We start from the raw sequence: 17,459 nt of genomic DNA, 5'->3' as shown, positions 1-17,459 counted from the left end.
CAATAGGAATGTCAGCCAGGGCAGAGCGAGCCATTCAATGGACATGTCAGCCTACGGTTAGAGGTGGAGGTGGAGGTGGAGTTGGAGGTAAGGGTCGAGATTAGCCACTTTGACTGCAGCATTTATTGCATGCCAATAACTTTTGTCTAGCTACACAAAAGGTGTGTTGACATATTTCCCCTGTGTGTGTTTGCGTGTGTCTGGGGCAAAAATTGGGTTCGGTTTTTATCTGCAATGTTGACATGTTAGACAAAGCAACAGCAGCAACAACAACATTATGTTGTCTCTTGAATTTGAATGGAATGGAATTTCTTGCTTATGAATATTTTGTCTGTGTAATTTTACAATCAAATTTTCCTTTTATTTTGTTCTTCTCCATTTTTATAAAAGCTGTCAGAATATTGCAGTATTTGACAACTCTATTAAAAGCAATTTGTTTTCCCATTTGCAAATTTACATACGAGTATAAACAATATTGAAAGAAACTAAATAAATCGCATTTAATTTACATTTTGCAAAAATTGTATCCGTTCATAAATAAAATAATTGATCGTATTTTCTAAACTTTATTTGCATTTTCATATTTGCACATTTGACACATTAACATTCAAATATTTATTGTTTTTGCTTAAGTTTGTATGAGAGGATTTCACAATCTTAAATTGTAAATATTTACTTGTATTATTTATTTTAAAGAGAGTTTAACAACTACTTTATTTAATTCGATGCTGAAATGAAATATTATTTCCAATTTAGTAGCGAGTACGCTCATCGTAGCATTTGATAAAACTGAAACCGTAAAAATATAAGCTTGAATTATTATTATTTGAATTTTGTGTTCATATTACTCTTTTTTTTTTTTTTTTGGTGCTGCATGGAAACGAATAAATTGTGAATGTAAATTGAATACATTACCTGCAGATTACCATATACATATTCTCATTGCTTTTACTAAATTGTGTTTTTTACAAATTAAGCTATATATTTACAAGTGCTTTAATAGATAGAAAAATGTTATATTGATTATATTCATTATTTCCACAGTAAGTAATTTCTCAATAATGCAACTCAATTTGCTAATTTTTTGCTCTTTAATAGTTTTTAAATATCATACTTGAAAGCAGCAACAACCAAATATTATTTAATCATTTATGTACATACAATTTAAGCTCTCTTATTATAATTATAGCTATTGATATTTGCAGCTACACAAGATTATGAAACTAGATGTAATTTAAATTTCAATATGCAATAGAGATGAGTGCTTGAACTCATTAAAAGGGCTTTAATATATTTTATAAATAATTTAGTAATAGTTTGCCCATCTCTAATGCGATTGAGTATATGTGTTGGAGTATAAATAATTACGAATTATTTCGAGTGCCTCTTAAATACTACTTAATTAAGCACATCACATAGAATACCATTTTGTAGGTAAGAGAGAGAGAGAGAGAGAGAGTGTGTAGATTACACATTACATTACATATGTATTTACAACAAATTGAGCCTAAACACAATAGCTATTATTAATACGTGTGCTACGTTTAATTCTCGACTACAAAGTACTGAAAATGGAAGTTTATGCTATATTCCGTTCATTAGTTAAATCGGCTAAGCTGTCGCTTACACGAGGTATACGCAGAGGAGAGCTTTAAGCTCTCAGCATAGTTGATGGAAGGTTCACTAACACACTTACAATACTTACACACATTGTCTAAGCCTGTCTGTCTGAGAATCACGTATACGCAGGCCTTTTGCCACTTAGATAGTATGTACAGTAAAGTAAGTGGTACACTTCGCTTCTCAAGGGAAATTCAGGGCTTAAAGCCCTTGGAAATTTACATAGACCAATTGGTCGATGGGCTGCGGGCGTTGGACGTTGGACGATTGTTGCATCACAAATTGCACAGATACAGGACTAACAGATTGGAGGCCAAACAATTACTGCCAATTAGCAAGGGCATTGTGTGCGATTTTTGGGTGCAAGAGTGCGATACGCAGCAGACAAAACAGAACAGAACAGAACAGAGCAGACAAACAGACAGTAGACAGTAGACAGACAGTCAGCCAGTGAGATCAGAGTTGCCAATTGTTTAGAGCTGCTCGTCGGCCTCCTGAGAGGTGGCACCCTCCTCCAGCAGCTCCACAATCAGCGTTCCTCACCTTTTCTCATTGATGATGGAGCCGCGTCCGATGTTGCCGGCGCCGTTTCCATTTCCAGCCCCATTCACACTGCCTCCGTGCTGCAGCGCCATCGAGTCCTGGCGATGGAAACTGCCGCCACGCCCTCCAGCCCCAACGCCATGATTGTTATTCATGTGCAACGAGGCGCGATGGGCAGCCAAGTTGCCACCCCCTCCTCCTCCGCCTCCGCCACTGCCTCCCACATAAGTCGAGCGTCGCATCGAGGTGACGCTGGTGTCCATGACGCCAGTTGCGGTTGAATGCTGCCTAAGGTGGGGCTGACGCTTGATGCAGAAGCAGCAGAGATATCGGTTGAAATGTTGCCGAAACACACCAGACACACAATACAGTGCCACTGGATTAACGCAGGAATTGAGGAAGCTGCAAATTGAAAGTGCGATGCCAAAAATTAGTCCATAGATGAAATGATATTGCTGGAAATGGTTATAGGTTGAGTTTGAGAGACTAGAATACCAAATACTCATACAATGACAATTTTGATATACTGTGTTACACATATCTTACTTATTCAAAAATTAGGAATTTACGAAACTCTATTTTATCGATACATTTTGTTATAAAATGTTGGATAGGAATTAAAATAAACATCAGGCCTAAGGGACATAATAAGAAGTCGATTTATCCGATTGAAATATATTCTTTTCTGAATAGTACTAAAAAGTATAATAGGTGCATAATTATTTAGATATTTATATTTGTAGTAGGTCGAGTGTCTACACACACATACATATTCACTTTACACTCTCTTGGCTATTCTAACAGCTCTCTCTTGATATAAGTTATGCCTTTATTATTACACTTACGTCTCTGTACTTCCAAAAGCATAATTTTGAGTGAAGCGATTAGTCTTGACCCAAAAGTCGCTCTAGAAAACGAAAGACTTTTCTCAACGCGTATTATTTATTTCATTATTATCGACTATTAAAACGTATTTTCAGTATTTTCTGATGTTCCTGGTTGGGCCTAACTAGCTTTCCTTAAAAAAATTTACAATATTTTTTTCGATTCACTTTTATGTAAATATAAATTTAACTGCGATACCCAATACTTACAAATCTAGAAACTATTTTTATCCCTATTTTTGCATTTTAATATACTTTAAAACTCTTAAAGTCAGTTCCAAAATTACACAAATTGTTTAATGTGCTTTATCCGTTTTATTTGCATCCCCAAAGTTGATAATGCGGCGCATTTATTCCGTTTACACAATGTCGTATATCGTTTTGTTTCAAATCTTTTATTCAATAATTTGTTCGAATAAATTTTTCAACCCTTTTGGCATTTAAATGCAAATCCAGCTTAATACGCTGACGTCACAAATTAAGTTACCAAAATGCTGACGCATTATTTTTTCGCACTTTGCATCGGGGCTAAGAGCCCCAAAGAGCTCCCAGGACTTGTGCTTTGTGTCTCTCACACTTTCTTTCGGGTGGTGAAAGGTAGTGAAGAAGAAGAAGAAGAAAGCTGTCAACTTAAATAAATTTACTACTTCATAGACTGAGAGTAGATGGGATGTTCAGAGCAGAGGACTACAGCCACTTGCTTGGGGTGAAGCAAAAGTTTACAAGGATTATCTCTTTCAATTAAAAATCATGCCAAAAGACAGAACCCAGGGGCGATTCTGACTTAAGTTTTAAGATACAACTACGCGTATTTTTTCGCCATTATCCCCATTTCCATTTGAGTTAGCAGCGCGTGCAAAGAAATGCAATTGCCCCCAGGTATACGTACATAGTTATATAAGTTCAAAGTGAATGTGAAAGTAAAATGTGAAAATGTAAAAAGCGCTGAAATCGCAGTTATCAAGTGGCTCGCTCACCTTGTGCAGAATCCCACGATGCGAACCATGTGCCAAAAGGCATCGAAATCCTCCTCTGCGGTCGGATACAAATGGTACCACAGCTCAAAGACATGATATGGAAAGAAGCAAATGAAGAACACTATCAGAGTAATTAGTATGTCATTCTCTTCGCCTCTGACTCCTCCTCCTTGCCACAATACTCACCCACAACAAAGGCGACCACCATTCGAGCCACATGACGACGAGCTCGCGCCTGGCTACGACTTTGGATGCTCAATTGCTCTCCGGGCATGTCGCGGGCGCTAATGTGAAGCCGATTTGCCATCATGATATACAGCACTCCAATGATGGACAGTGGCAACAAATAGTAGATGGACGCCTTGGCAACAACCATGTATCTAAAACGAAACAAGACGCAATTAATAATACACGAAATTAAGAATCATCTCTTCGTTATTTACTTAAAGGGCAATTGCCTCGAAATTATAATGTAATATACATATACATATATACAATAAGTAATGCTATAGTCAAGTGTGCTCGCCTGTAAGATACCCGCTACCCATTGTGGATAAAATAAAACAGTGCTTTATTAATTTTAAAATATACCAAAAGGCAATATTAGGTATATTGATATAGAATATATAGAATACTAAAATATATCAGATTGTCAGACAAAGAAAAATATTTCCAATACAATAACAAATTTTATCTGATTGGAATCACATTTTCAGGAACCATAAATACTGTTTATTTGGTATACGCACATTTGCGGTGCCGGAAGTGGCATTTTTTAAACAAGATCATGTTTGCAAACAAAAATCTCTATCGAAAATGATATATCTATCTCTTATTGTCTCTGAGATATACATAGGCATACATAAGGATGGACAGACAGACAAACGGACGGACAGGCGGGCAGGACTCTATAGTCTCTGCTTTTGATGCTAATCAAAAATATACATATTTTATAGGGTCGGAGATGGCTCCTTCTATCTGTTACATAACATACATACATATTCATTATAATACATAGCGCATATAAAAATGTAAATAATAAAACAATATCCCTATTTATATTGAATTTTAAGAAACTGAGAATAACATAATAATAATGAATAATGAACATAATTCAAATAAAGTAACTAATTTAATCCAATTTTATTTATGAAATTTATTGAAATTTAAAATCTGAAAATTTAGTTCATTTCTTTTATAATTCCAATATTTAAAAGCCTTGCTTGTTCATTTAAATTGCACTTTCAGCAATGGCAATTAATACATGAATATTTTATTTATTCTGCAATTATATACTGTATTATTATCAGAAACAAACAGTGAAAAGACAGCTTAATTAATGAGTGTCTCTCGTAGTCTGTCAACAATCTGTCAACAATCTGTCAATATCTGTCAATCACTTCGTATTTTTTTCATTGAACTATTTTTTTTTTAAATACATTTGAATTGAGTGAAATAATTGACAGGTTGATTTATTTGTTAAAAATAATGACAACGTTAATTATTAAGTTTTTCAAAATTAATCCAGATTAAATGAACTGCTAACACTTAATCAACAATTTTAAATAAAATTAAATGTTGTGGCAAAACATCGCCACATGTTATTCGCTTTTAAATTGTTTCCATTTTAATTGCCACGAATCTTTTTAGAAGGTTTGCGTGCTGCAGTGAAAAAATCATAATTACATTGAAATTAATGCAATCTAATTGTATTGATGAATTTTTTTTTTTGACATGACGGATGCTCAAAATACCCATTAAAAGTAATCTAATAGATTATACCCAAAAAGGATTAAAGAGAGGAAAATATTTCAATTTTAGTTGAAAGAGAATCGCTTAATGAATCGATTAGTAGATTGTGATATATATTTTTTGGTCGTACTAATGCAGTTTATTAATTAATTTTTACATGCATTTAATTTTTGTGAACCTTTTTTTAGCAAATGTAATTTTTTGACGGTTGCCTGAAGTAATCGGATTTATGTATCAAAGTTATAAAAACCAATCTTCATTTTGTGGGTTAAATAATGAAAACGGAATAATAAATTAAATAAACGAACACATTCAATTTAAATTTGCCAGTATTAACTTTCGTGTTGAGCAGTATATAAACATTTATACATTTCTGCATTCCAAATGTACCATAGATTGAAAAAAATACCAGATTGTCAGTCAAAGCAACTAAGATCCGTTTACTAAGTAAGAGTTTTTGCCCATACAAAAGTATTTCTTTAATAACAAATTCAGAAATCAGAAAGACTAGAGTTATTATTGAATATACAAAAATTCGCGATTCTAGCTTAAAAATTACACTTGCTTTTTAACTGTTATCGATTTGTGGTGGCGAAAGTGGGCGTGGTATAATTTTGGAGCAAACCTAACAAGTGCTGTGGAGATCTAGGTGCTCATAGAGGCGGACAGACAAATATGGCTATATCGCCTCGGCTGTTGACCCTGATCAAGAATATATATACTTTATAGTGTCGGAGATGTCTCTGCCTGTAACATGCATTTCAGAGGCACACAATACTTGTACCCAAGCGTGTATAAACATATCGATTTAATCTTTAACAATATTCTTTCGTTTAAGAAGCGAATTTCATTTAAAGGCTCTCGTTCAATTAATTATTGATTCGCATTTATTTTTTGATTTTCGTGCTAAACGAATTGACAGGAAGTTTGATGAATTTAAGTTAAGTTAACTCCCATCGCATTTCAAATTGATGAAAATGGCGAAATTCAATTAAAATTAGTATCCCTCGCCATGGCTGTAAACTTTGGTAGTCAATTTGAAATTCCTATAAGCGGATTTAGGCCAAATAGCTGCAGGTTCAAGCCATGCCAAACAATTTGTTGGACTATTAAAATACCAGCAAGGACAAGATATTAAATAAATTATGGAGCGTGGCTCATTCTGATGGGCAATAACAGCAGTTATCATAAAAATAAATACGAATTATAACTGAGAGCAACGAAAATGAAATTCTCTTTTCCCTGAAATGTGGTGGCTTCTTTTTTTTAATACTTTTCAAACAGTTATAAAAGAGATTTTTATGCTTTAAACAAAAAATTAGCGACCAGTTGTAAATTACGACCACGAGATGGTACAACGAGGCACTGGTAAGAGTGCGGTGCCAGATTATGTGGCAACAGCTGCCATTGTCCGACACCAAAGGATTTCCAACTCATGGCAACAGGCGAGCGAGCGCAAGCACAGCCGCAGACCAGGAAAGCAGGGAGCAACCCAAAACCGCACGAGGTGCATTAAAAAAGAGAAAGCGGAATTAAATTTAAGTTGCTTATCAACAAGGATAATGTTGGAATGAGGAGTAGATGGCAGCATATGGCCAATGTTCAAGTAAAATAACCCGGGCAGACAACACTGAGCCCATCTGATGAGCTGACCAACAAAGTCTTTGGGTGGAGACAGCTTAAAGAGCCCCATAAATGGCAGCTCATCTGGGGAATGCAGATTCAATCAGTTTGTTAAATGAGGACATTTTTCCCTCATCATGAAAAAAGGAAACATTTCCACACTACTAAGCATTGATTTCCAACAAGGAATGTATAAACTAAATTAACAAATAATTGAAAAATGCAATCAAATGGAAACGAATTTAAAAGAAGAAAATTTTTGTAAATGAGCTTGGTGAGCTAATAGATACTTCGTTCTTTAATAAGTAGTGTCAGGTATATTTCACAGGTTAAACATAGACATTCTATTAGGATCAAATAGAAGCGTAACATTCTACTTTAAAAAACTTGAGTTGTGTACATAAGTTCTTGGTAAAGTCAGCTTTTCTTTTTATCTTTAATGATGTAGTATATAAAAGCTTCACCATTAGTAAAGTTAAATTTTGAACAATTTTCCTAAAATTCGAATGCAAAATATATTAAAGAAAGTTAGTTAAATCAAATAGGCCAACATTACAACGCATAAGAGAGTGAAGTATCCTTTTTTATTTAATTAGCTAAAACATAAATTCAATACAATTTAAAAGTCCAAAATTATTATCATATTTTTAGAAGTTAAACTCAAATGTATAATGCATAAAAGAAATCTAAAGGACTGTTTAAAGGATACAAATACATAGTCGGAGCACTTTGTTTATATAGTATAATATATTGTATAAAATATATATTATGTACTTCAACTTGAGTGTGCTGGCTTAAATAGCTTGAAGAAAAATAGGATCTTCTGCTTCATTGGACTGTGGTAGGACTTTTGACGAGGCGAGGCTGCTGCTGCGACAACCCACTTAAAACTAAATAAAAGCGAATGAGGCGAAAATATCTAACTGATTGGGCACTTGACTGGCACAACTGGGAGAGGCAGAGAAATTGCTGGCTACTCACTTTGCATAAATCGAGGTGCTGTATGGAGAGCACACTAGAATGGTTATGTTGCCCGTCGGCGATGCCAATGGATACGTCTTGAGGTTCGAGACAACAAACGATGGCATTCCGAGTATTATAGCCAAGACCCAGATCATCACGGCCGTGAAAACAGTCAGCGGCTTTGTCTAAACATGAGTGACGGAGGGAGAGAGTAAGAGGAATGGTATAATAAATTACTTAAGTGACTTCAGGAGGAAACATCAGCAGACAGCTGCTCACCTGCAATTTTCGCAGAGGATTGACAATGGCACAATATCGCTCGCCGGAAAGTGCTGTTAATGTAAAGACGGAAACGCCTATGGAAATGTCCTTGAAGAATTCAACTACGCGGCACATATTAAGCTCAAAGGGCCAACTCTCCAGCGTATAGACGATTGTTGCCACTGGCACACAAACCACAATCACCAGCAAATCGGCCAGAGCCAGCGATAGTATATACCTGAAAGGAAAGAATTATGAATATAAAATGATTCAACTTGAAATCAGTTTGATTTAAAATATTTGAAAATGTGCAAAAGCGAAATTATTATTTAAATCCTACAAAATACGCCAAACTTTATATTTTGTATATCAGAATACCGGAAAGGAGAAATATTATGAAATGGTCAAAAACGAGCTCGAAAACAAATTCATTGAAATACTGAAATATGCTAAAGGCTATATTTTGTATATCCGAAATAAGAAATGAGAAATATGATACAGATAAAAACGAATACACTTGCATAAAATTAAGGCATTGAAGAACAGTTGATTAATCAACCCGAAAACAAATACATTGAAAATATTTGAAAGAGTTGGCGTGAGACACTTTCGTGCATACTTTTAAACTTCCTCAATTTAAAGCCTACTCAAATAGGAATTCCAAAAAAGGAATTTTAAATATTTGCAAAACAAAAGCATGGCTTAATTACTCTCACAAGAAGAGAGTCTCTGAATGTTGTTCCAGGTATCAATAACAAATGTTCAATAACCAATCGTAGCTACTTAATATGCAATGTTGAAAATTCAAATAATGATGCTGATTCACAAATGATAGACTAAATTGCTACTATAAAGGCATTTTGAATACTGAATCACAAATGGTAATCTAAATTGCTACCATAAAACATTTGTAATATTAAGAATATCTCAACGAAACTTAGGAATGTTCAAACTAAAATAAAAGGTTATATCCCAAACATTATTGAAAATAAATTTAAATTAAAAAAATGCTATTTAAAATATAGAGAGTATAAATAAATTATATGTAAATTTAATGAAAATAATAATAATAATGTGCACATTTCGCATTTCATCGGTCAGGGACCCAAACCCCTTTTTTTTTATTAAGAATTGTTTAATTCTTTTGCTTGGCACACACGCAGTTAAACGTGTCAAATTTGCTGCATGGTTGCACTGCGATTGAAATTGGAATTGGTATCGGAAGGGTCTTGTTCCTGTTTGTGATTCTGCAACTATCCGTGATACAGTTTCTGTTTGAATTTCTGTGCCATTCGTGTGTACTCATTTGGAAAGCACTCGATTCGAAACGCACTTTGCTGAACAAATTTTTTATTGTGTATTTGGACATTTTAAAGTGAAATCCTTGAGTTAGGTCTGCAGCCGAGTCAACAGCTGAGAGTATCTACTATCCACCTCATTGTCAAATCGAATCCAAGTTGTGTGTGAGAGAAATCTGAGGCAAATGTTGCCTTTTTCACAAATTGTGTTGGCATTCAAACGCTTGAACTTGGTTTTTAGGTGGCAAATGGCAACAACCAGAGCAAAGACATTTGGCCCTAACGTGCATCATTATGGCCTCTAATTTGTGATTGCTGACTCTCGTCAATTGACGTTTGTCTAGACAGTCGCATTCAGAGAAAACTTTTATCATCAATAGAGGGAAAATTATGATTCTTTACCATTGATTGGATGCTCCCAAATAGCAGCTGTCCGAGCATCAATGGCACTCCTCGAATTCGAACTTGGACTTAATCTTGGACTTGGACAGTCACCTTCAACATATTTCCCTTGATCTGTCAATTTGTGCACAGTTTGCTCTGGCATCTTTCAAGGAGGATTGCACATAAGAAACACGTTTTATTGATAGTCGAGGCGTGAAGACAATTTATAATAAAAAATGCTTGTTATGCAAGTGCTCAGTTGACTTCGCAGTCACAGTCGTAGACAAAGTCGCAGTCAAAGTCTGCAGCGTTTGTCGCGTTGAGGTGTAAAACTTTTGATTGAATTTCCATTTCAATTTATTTAAATTTTTCTTTGTAGACAGAAGCCACAATGCCGCAAACCATGTTACATAGTTGTTAGTTTCTGTACAAGTTGCCAACTTAATAAACATTTTCATATGCCACACCCCGAACCCGAAATTCCCGCCAGCTGTTGGCCATAAAATGTTTTCAAACTCGGGTTGCCAATTCTTATATAACATCTTTATCTCACTAGCTTTGCAGCTTAGCACGCGTTAAGCCAGCTGCAAATGCTGTCAATATCAGAATGTGAGCAAACAGTCATTTTACTTATTTAAGACATATCACACATACGCAGTGTGGGTCAACAGTTCAGTGAATGTTTAATGTCAACGCAAAAAAAACTTGATAGAAATAATAATAAATATTGATTCTTTTAATTATAATTGAGTAATAAAAACTTCATAGTGTTAAATTTTTTTACAGTTTTTCAGTTGACATATTTTATGAATTAAAGCGCTTGTTAAAAAAGAAACTTTTTAATTCCAGTTGCAGTCAACAAATTTACAACTTTAAAAAGTTTTAAGTTACAGCTTGCTTCAAGTAATCAATACAAAAAAGAATATGGGCTTATTTTCTCGGCACAACTTTGAAAAGCATTGATTACTAATTTGGGAATTAGCTTAACCAATATTGATGCATTATAATTAGCATTTGGCAGCATAAATCAAGAAGCATAATTGGGTATGATAAATAAAAAAATTTCGTGTGTGCGCAAATATTTTAATGGATTTTTGAGATACGGATTATTTAAATTGAAAAGGGATGTGCGATGTAGCTTTAATGTTTTCGTTTGATCCCTTTTGAACCTATGGGCCGCTGTAAATTCCTTCTCTCCTCTTTAAATTCCTTCAAGTTTGGTGTGCTTTGCAAAAGTATTCTTAAGCACATACTGTGCCGCATTCGAGAGAGAGAGAGACTGATACAAAAATATGAACATTTTCTTTTGGTAACTTTTAATTTGGCCAAAAGTTGACAGCTGTTTTGTTGGTTGCGGGAAAAGAATAAGTATCTGACTGGGATAGATAACAAGGAACAATAAAATCAAAGATGCTGCTCATAAGTCAGCCCATGAATGTTGAGTGGCAATTTTGGGTTATATTTCCTATATATATACACACATCTATTTATATACTAAGTGCTTGCTATGATTATGATTAGGAGGAAGGAGGAAGGAGGCAGATGGCAGATGGCAAGCGGAAGGAAGGAAAGGAAAGGGAAGGTAGGACTCCAGCAAGCCAACACCGTGGGTGGTCTGGATGGCTATTACAAGTATGACGGCACTTACGTGTTCGGTATGTTGCGCATCGAGCGGTGGCGAAAGAATATGATGACCAGAGTGCCGTTCCCCAGCACGCCCACAATGAAGATGAGCGTAAAGAGGACGGTTACAATATAGGTCTCCGGGCGATCCCAGACATCCACGTACTGCGATACCTCCTCGGCGCTGGCGTTGTGTGCCCCTCGGCCCGACACATCAAGCTGACTGAAATTGCTGAGTTGGCTTACATTTGAGCCCGCTGTGTTCGCAGCCGCCACCGCCGCCGCAGCAGCAGCAGCAGAATCAGCTGCACCGTTGGACTCCAGCGGCGCATATGCCAGACTCGCCGCAAGCGTCTGGCTTATGTCCATTAGCGCTGCGTACATGTTTGGGAGTTTGCTTTAAAGATGCAAGATGTGACACTGCCTCGCTGGCAGCAGACTGACAGACTATCTCCTTTCCTCTTTCTTTATCTCTCTCTCTCTCTCTCTCTTTGTGTCTTTCGCTTATTTCGTGTGCGTGTGGTCGTCGTGGCCACTTCCGTTTCCTTTGCTCGGTTGTTGCGCTCAAGTTTTTTTGTTGTGCGCTTTTTTGCTAAGGGATATTCAGTTTATGGCATCTACGTTTTCCGTAGAGTGGCTGCTACTTTTGTTGTTGTTGTTAGTTGTTGTGTTGCTGCCGCAGTTGCGTGTTTTATTTTGCACATTTTGTTTTAGCTGTGACCACAATTGTTGTTGCTGTTGTTATTCCTCTTGCTGTGTTCTTTGACTGGCGCCAGTTGTTGCCATGCTGCAAAAAATGCAAGACAAACACATAAACACAATGCGCAAGAGCGAGAGGCAAATACTTGTAATAGTCATTTGATTTAAGCAACTTTAAATTAAATAACATTGCGTATACGTAATAAACTCAAGTGTGTTGTTCTATAAATTCTGCTACATGTTGCGGCCTATTTTCTCCTCCACACACACATCGACAACCCTCCCTTAGGGTAGTCTATTATTTATTTAATATGCAAAAATGTCCTTTGCCAAAAGGGCATCATCACACACACACTGAATAAGCAATGGCTGTGGCTTGAGGCGCTTCCATGACAATAGAACCTTTTTTCTTCTACCCAAATTAATGTAAAGTAATAAAAAAATATTAGATAGAAAATCGAACACCATTTTCAAATTAAACAACATAAAATAAAACAAGGAAAGGGTTCTGAATACCCAAAATAAAAATAACTATAAATCCTATTAATAATTTAAAAGTACTTTTTCAAGCATGTCAAGAGCAGAAGCTCAAATAAGACTTTGGCGATTTAATTCATTTATTGTCTTTGTTTGGGTTAGTTTACAACTTAGAAGCCATTCGAAGCATTATAGTATTACGATAATAGTGTTATTGCTTGTCCAACTTTTAAACGACTAGTCGAAGCAATAAATTTCAACTGTCAGCCGAATGAAAGATGCGTGAAATACTTTTCAAACTAAATTAAAGCAGTTGTCAGACTACGAGTCAATTTATTTATTTATTCATACTATATGAATGCTACAATTATTTATGTGCTGGTTATTTATTTTATATTTAAAGAACAAATCTGACCATTTAACTGATAAATATTTCATGAGGACACTTTAAATTTAATGAATTGTAATATGAATTTAAAATATCTACCTAATTTTGACAGACTTTTTACACCCGCTACCCATAGGGCAGCACGAAATGTATGTATCAAGTATGTCCGATCCTATGAAGTAACATATATATATTTTTGATCAGCGTCACATCCAAGACGATATACTATATTCATGTCCGTCTGTCCGACCATTTATATGAACACCTACATCCAGTATTTTATACAGACGGACGGACAGACAGAATGGCAGACGAACGGACATCGTCGTAGCGCTGATCAAGAATATTTATACTTTATGTAGTCGGAAATGATTTCTACGACTGTTAAGTAAGTTTGCTGCATACACATAGTATAATATTAGTTAGATTAGCGGGGGTGATACGATTTAAAGTATCTACCTTGAAACGTTTTGCCGAACTACAATCTATAGATTCTATTTACTTGAAGATGGGAAAAGTTACTTGTAAGCTGACGGAAATCTACATACAAAGCAAATGCAGCTTAAGATTACAGCTGAAGAATTTTTGGCTTGTGCAATCGAAGCGAAGGAAGCTGATTGAGTTTGAGCCATGGCTTTTGGCTCAGTTGCTGCAAGGAATTCATTTGCCTTGTGTTAGCTGCGTATTGGCATTCCTTTTTGTTATTATCTTTTTGGGGTGTTTTTGTTTGACTTGAGCTGCTGTTTCCGGTGCAAGACGGACAAGGACGAAGCAGAAGGAAGAGCATGAGGAAGTGTGTGTCGCAAACCCGTTCAGTGGTGTCACATTGTGTACTACATAATACAAATTCATTGGGAGCAAATACTACAAAAGACTTTCGAATCGCAATCAGGCGCCTTTATCCCCATTCAATCGCATTCGTAATCGCAAACGCAGTCTCAACGCAGTCGTCTGATGTGGTTTTATTCCATGGACTGCGAACAAGTGTTTGTCTGTGTTTTTGTGCCTTATGCTTGCCTTTCGGGTCGCTTCAATTTCAATTCGATATTAGAGTGCTTAGAAGGCGTCACTTGTTTCATTTGCTATTGATTTTTCGCAATCGCTTGCAGTCTACAATTCCACACAGTTCCACAGTGCGTATGCGTATTATTTATTCATTGGCTGAGAAGAACCCGAAAAACAAAATGTTGTTACAAATTGTTGGCAAATCGAACGGAATCTTCTAGCGGCTATTGAGACAAGCTATTTATAGACGCTTGACTGGCTAAGCAGCTTAGCAAATTGGAAAGCAAAATGTAATTGCAGCATTGCCCAGATACTGAGAATACACATTCGAGTGTATATACAAGTATATGTATGTATGTGTACTTGGTCAGGTGGCTTCATTGAGCTGGTCAGCTGCATTTGTTTGGCATAAAATCCTGTGTTTATTGGACAGCTAAGTGAAAATTATTGATGTTTGCACGCCACGGGATGATTGCAGATCAGAGAAATCGAAGGGCAAAGTGGAAATTGAAAAGTGGAAAGTGCAAATAGCTTTAGGACTGCTCAAACATATTTTCACTCAGAATACACATAAATTGATTATTGATTGCCTAATCATTGTTCAATGATAATTTATATTGATAGAATTTAGACGAAATTCAAGCAAAATCATTCCTAATTTATTACAACAATAAATCATAGAAAAAAGTAAGAGCTTACTCCGCATAAAAGTGCTGTAAATGATTTGTACAATTTTCTAGCGCACAATTGATGATTTATTGTCCGGAGGTCATAAAAGTGTTTAAGCATTTGATATGGGATTGAGTTTTCACCCAATTGACATGGGCACTTACATGAATTTAATGTGCGCCATTTTTTGGTTGGGGCATTCAAAGCATTTGTGGTCCTTGCACAAAGGAATCAAGTGCACAGACGTTTAAGTGCAATTAGCTTTGGCACTAATAACTGCGGTCAGGGTCGGAGTTGGTGACTTTGACGACGTCGGTGTCGGTGTCGAGTCGAGGGTAAATAGTGGGAACCCTGCAATTGCCATTGGCAACTCATTTTTAATGACAGCTCTTGCGGCAACGAGAACGAAAGCCAGAACGAATGCGAATACGACGTCAGGCGACATCGGGATTGTGTGCTTTGGCGGGGAATTTTGGAATGTGACTTCCGGCAAGGGTGAAGCAAATGTAATGAAAAGCTGCGCAGTATTAATTATTTTTCGTACAATTTAAAGTAAAGTTTTCACGTACTACTGTGTGCTACTGCCCGCTGCTGGCCAGCCAAGTTTTATTGACTGCTTTGGGCGTCGGGCAATTATTCAGCGCCCTTAAAACTTGTCAACGCAACACCAAGTATTTCAGTTGGTTTTTAACGCTCAGCTTCTCCCAAAAAACCAAACTTTATCTACTTTTATCAGTTACAAAACTTTTGAATTCGTTCACACAGACCACATACACATCTCACAACAGACAGCAACGGATGTCGCTGACGCGACGGAAGTGGCTGGCCCAAGACCAAGACCAAGACCAAAGCCAAGAACAGGGCAATTGCCAAAAGTTAAACGTCGAAGCCAATACAGAAAATGTCACACAATACCCGTCGCACAGGCGATGAAATATGCACTTCAAAACAAGTTTGACGACAATTTCAAGAAACACGCCAATTTTCCAGGAAAAGCACCAAGAACAAGAAGGAGAACAACAACAATAACAAAAGCAAAACAGCAGAAATTGCAGGACACAGCTTAAGTGGCAGTTTGAAATGTATTAAACATATTTTCTTTGCGCTTTCGTTTCGTTTCGTTTCGTTTCATTTTTATTTTTATTTTGGCAGCAGCAGCAAATATTATTAAACTTAGGGGAAATGCCCTGTGGCGACTGCGGCGACCGCAATCAATTTAATTGAATTTCTTGGGCAATTTCAGAAAGTTTTCTTTGGGGAGATACATTTCCTAGGCGACCTGTCAATTGCTTTTCTTCTATCTTCGTGTCAAAAAAAACAGCGCTGGCAATGTTGAGAAGATGTATCATTTTCTCTCTCGCCATGCTGATTAGCAATAATTCCCACATTGGGTTAGCTGCGAGATTTATGGATATTCATTTTCCAAGAATCACAGAGCAATTCTTAGTCGCTCTTTTGAGGCATTGGCGATTCTAACGCCTATTTATTTATCATTTAAGGATCAGAGTGTGAGCTCAGATAGCAACCAGCGACTGTTTCTTCTACGCAATTACTTTTGCCAGAGCCGCCTCGACACGACGCGTCACGATGCGAGGGAAAGTCTATTAAAATGCCTGGCTGAATCGCTGACTGACTGCCTGACTGCCGTGGCTGCCAGGGTAGAATATCCCGTGGCTAGGATGCCCCCCGCTGGGCCGCAAAGTTTGGGATGCTGCTAAGCAGACAAAGGCAGATAAAACATATTGTCGGAATGGCGTTGCAGTACATGCTCAAAATTCTTACGAGCCCTCCGTTAGATAAATCATAAAGCAAACATAATTTAATACACGCACACTTGTGCATGCGTGTATGTCAGGTTCTTTCTTGTAAGCTGGCAACGGGAACAGTAATGGCATACGGTGCGTATGTATGTTGTGTAATGTGGCGAGCGTGTTAATCATACGCCACGTATGCGCAGCCAAGTCGAATAATGAGCTAAAAGAAAAGAAATCGGCTAGCCGTGCAGAGCTGAGCAAAACTGAAATGCTGCCTGCGACTTAAAAGCGAACTTCAACTTCAACTTGGAAGAGCAAGTCTTAGTTGGTTGAAGCCCTTGGCAAATTCAGACTAATGGGTCGCTCATTATGCAACGCCTTCTAAGCTATTTTAATTAGAGAGGCCTCAAAATATTTGTCATTTCAAAAAAAAAGTGAATGGGCGCTGCTCATTTCGTATGCGCTGCCCTCCCGCTCCCATCCATCCCCCCATCTCCTCTCAATACATTATGCAAATTTCACAACGTTCCATTTGCTTT

The 17,459-nt window shown here is 36.7% G+C and overlaps 1 protein-coding gene across 1 annotated transcript in view; it reads right to left on the bottom strand.

Annotated features, from left to right (window-relative positions):
* Window positions 1–592: 592 nt before the first annotated feature.
* Window positions 593–17,459, bottom strand: part of LOC132792720 (neuropeptide CCHamide-2 receptor) — a 31,407-nt gene continuing 14,540 nt past the window's right edge. Inside the window, exons 2-8 of the mRNA XM_060802171.1 lie at window positions 11,954–12,715; window positions 8,642–8,861; window positions 8,381–8,547; window positions 4,211–4,404; window positions 4,025–4,145; window positions 2,164–2,565; window positions 593–789 (exon numbers count right to left, since the gene is read on the bottom strand). Of these exons, the coding sequence (XP_060658154.1) occupies window positions 753–789; window positions 2,164–2,565; window positions 4,025–4,145; window positions 4,211–4,404; window positions 8,381–8,547; window positions 8,642–8,861; window positions 11,954–12,312 (1,500 nt within the window). The 5' untranslated portion in view covers window positions 12,313–12,715 and the 3' untranslated portion in view covers window positions 593–752. The remainder of the gene's footprint in view (window positions 790–2,163; window positions 2,566–4,024; window positions 4,146–4,210; window positions 4,405–8,380; window positions 8,548–8,641; window positions 8,862–11,953; window positions 12,716–17,459) is intronic.

The sequence above is a fragment of the Drosophila nasuta genome, chromosome 3 (assembly GCF_023558535.2).
Source record: "Drosophila nasuta strain 15112-1781.00 chromosome 3, ASM2355853v1, whole genome shotgun sequence".
Classification (NCBI taxonomy): Eukaryota; Metazoa; Arthropoda; class Insecta; order Diptera; family Drosophilidae; genus Drosophila; species Drosophila nasuta.
The sequence above is the reverse complement of the archived record's forward strand: the minus strand, read 5'-3'. Positions and strand labels throughout refer to the sequence as shown.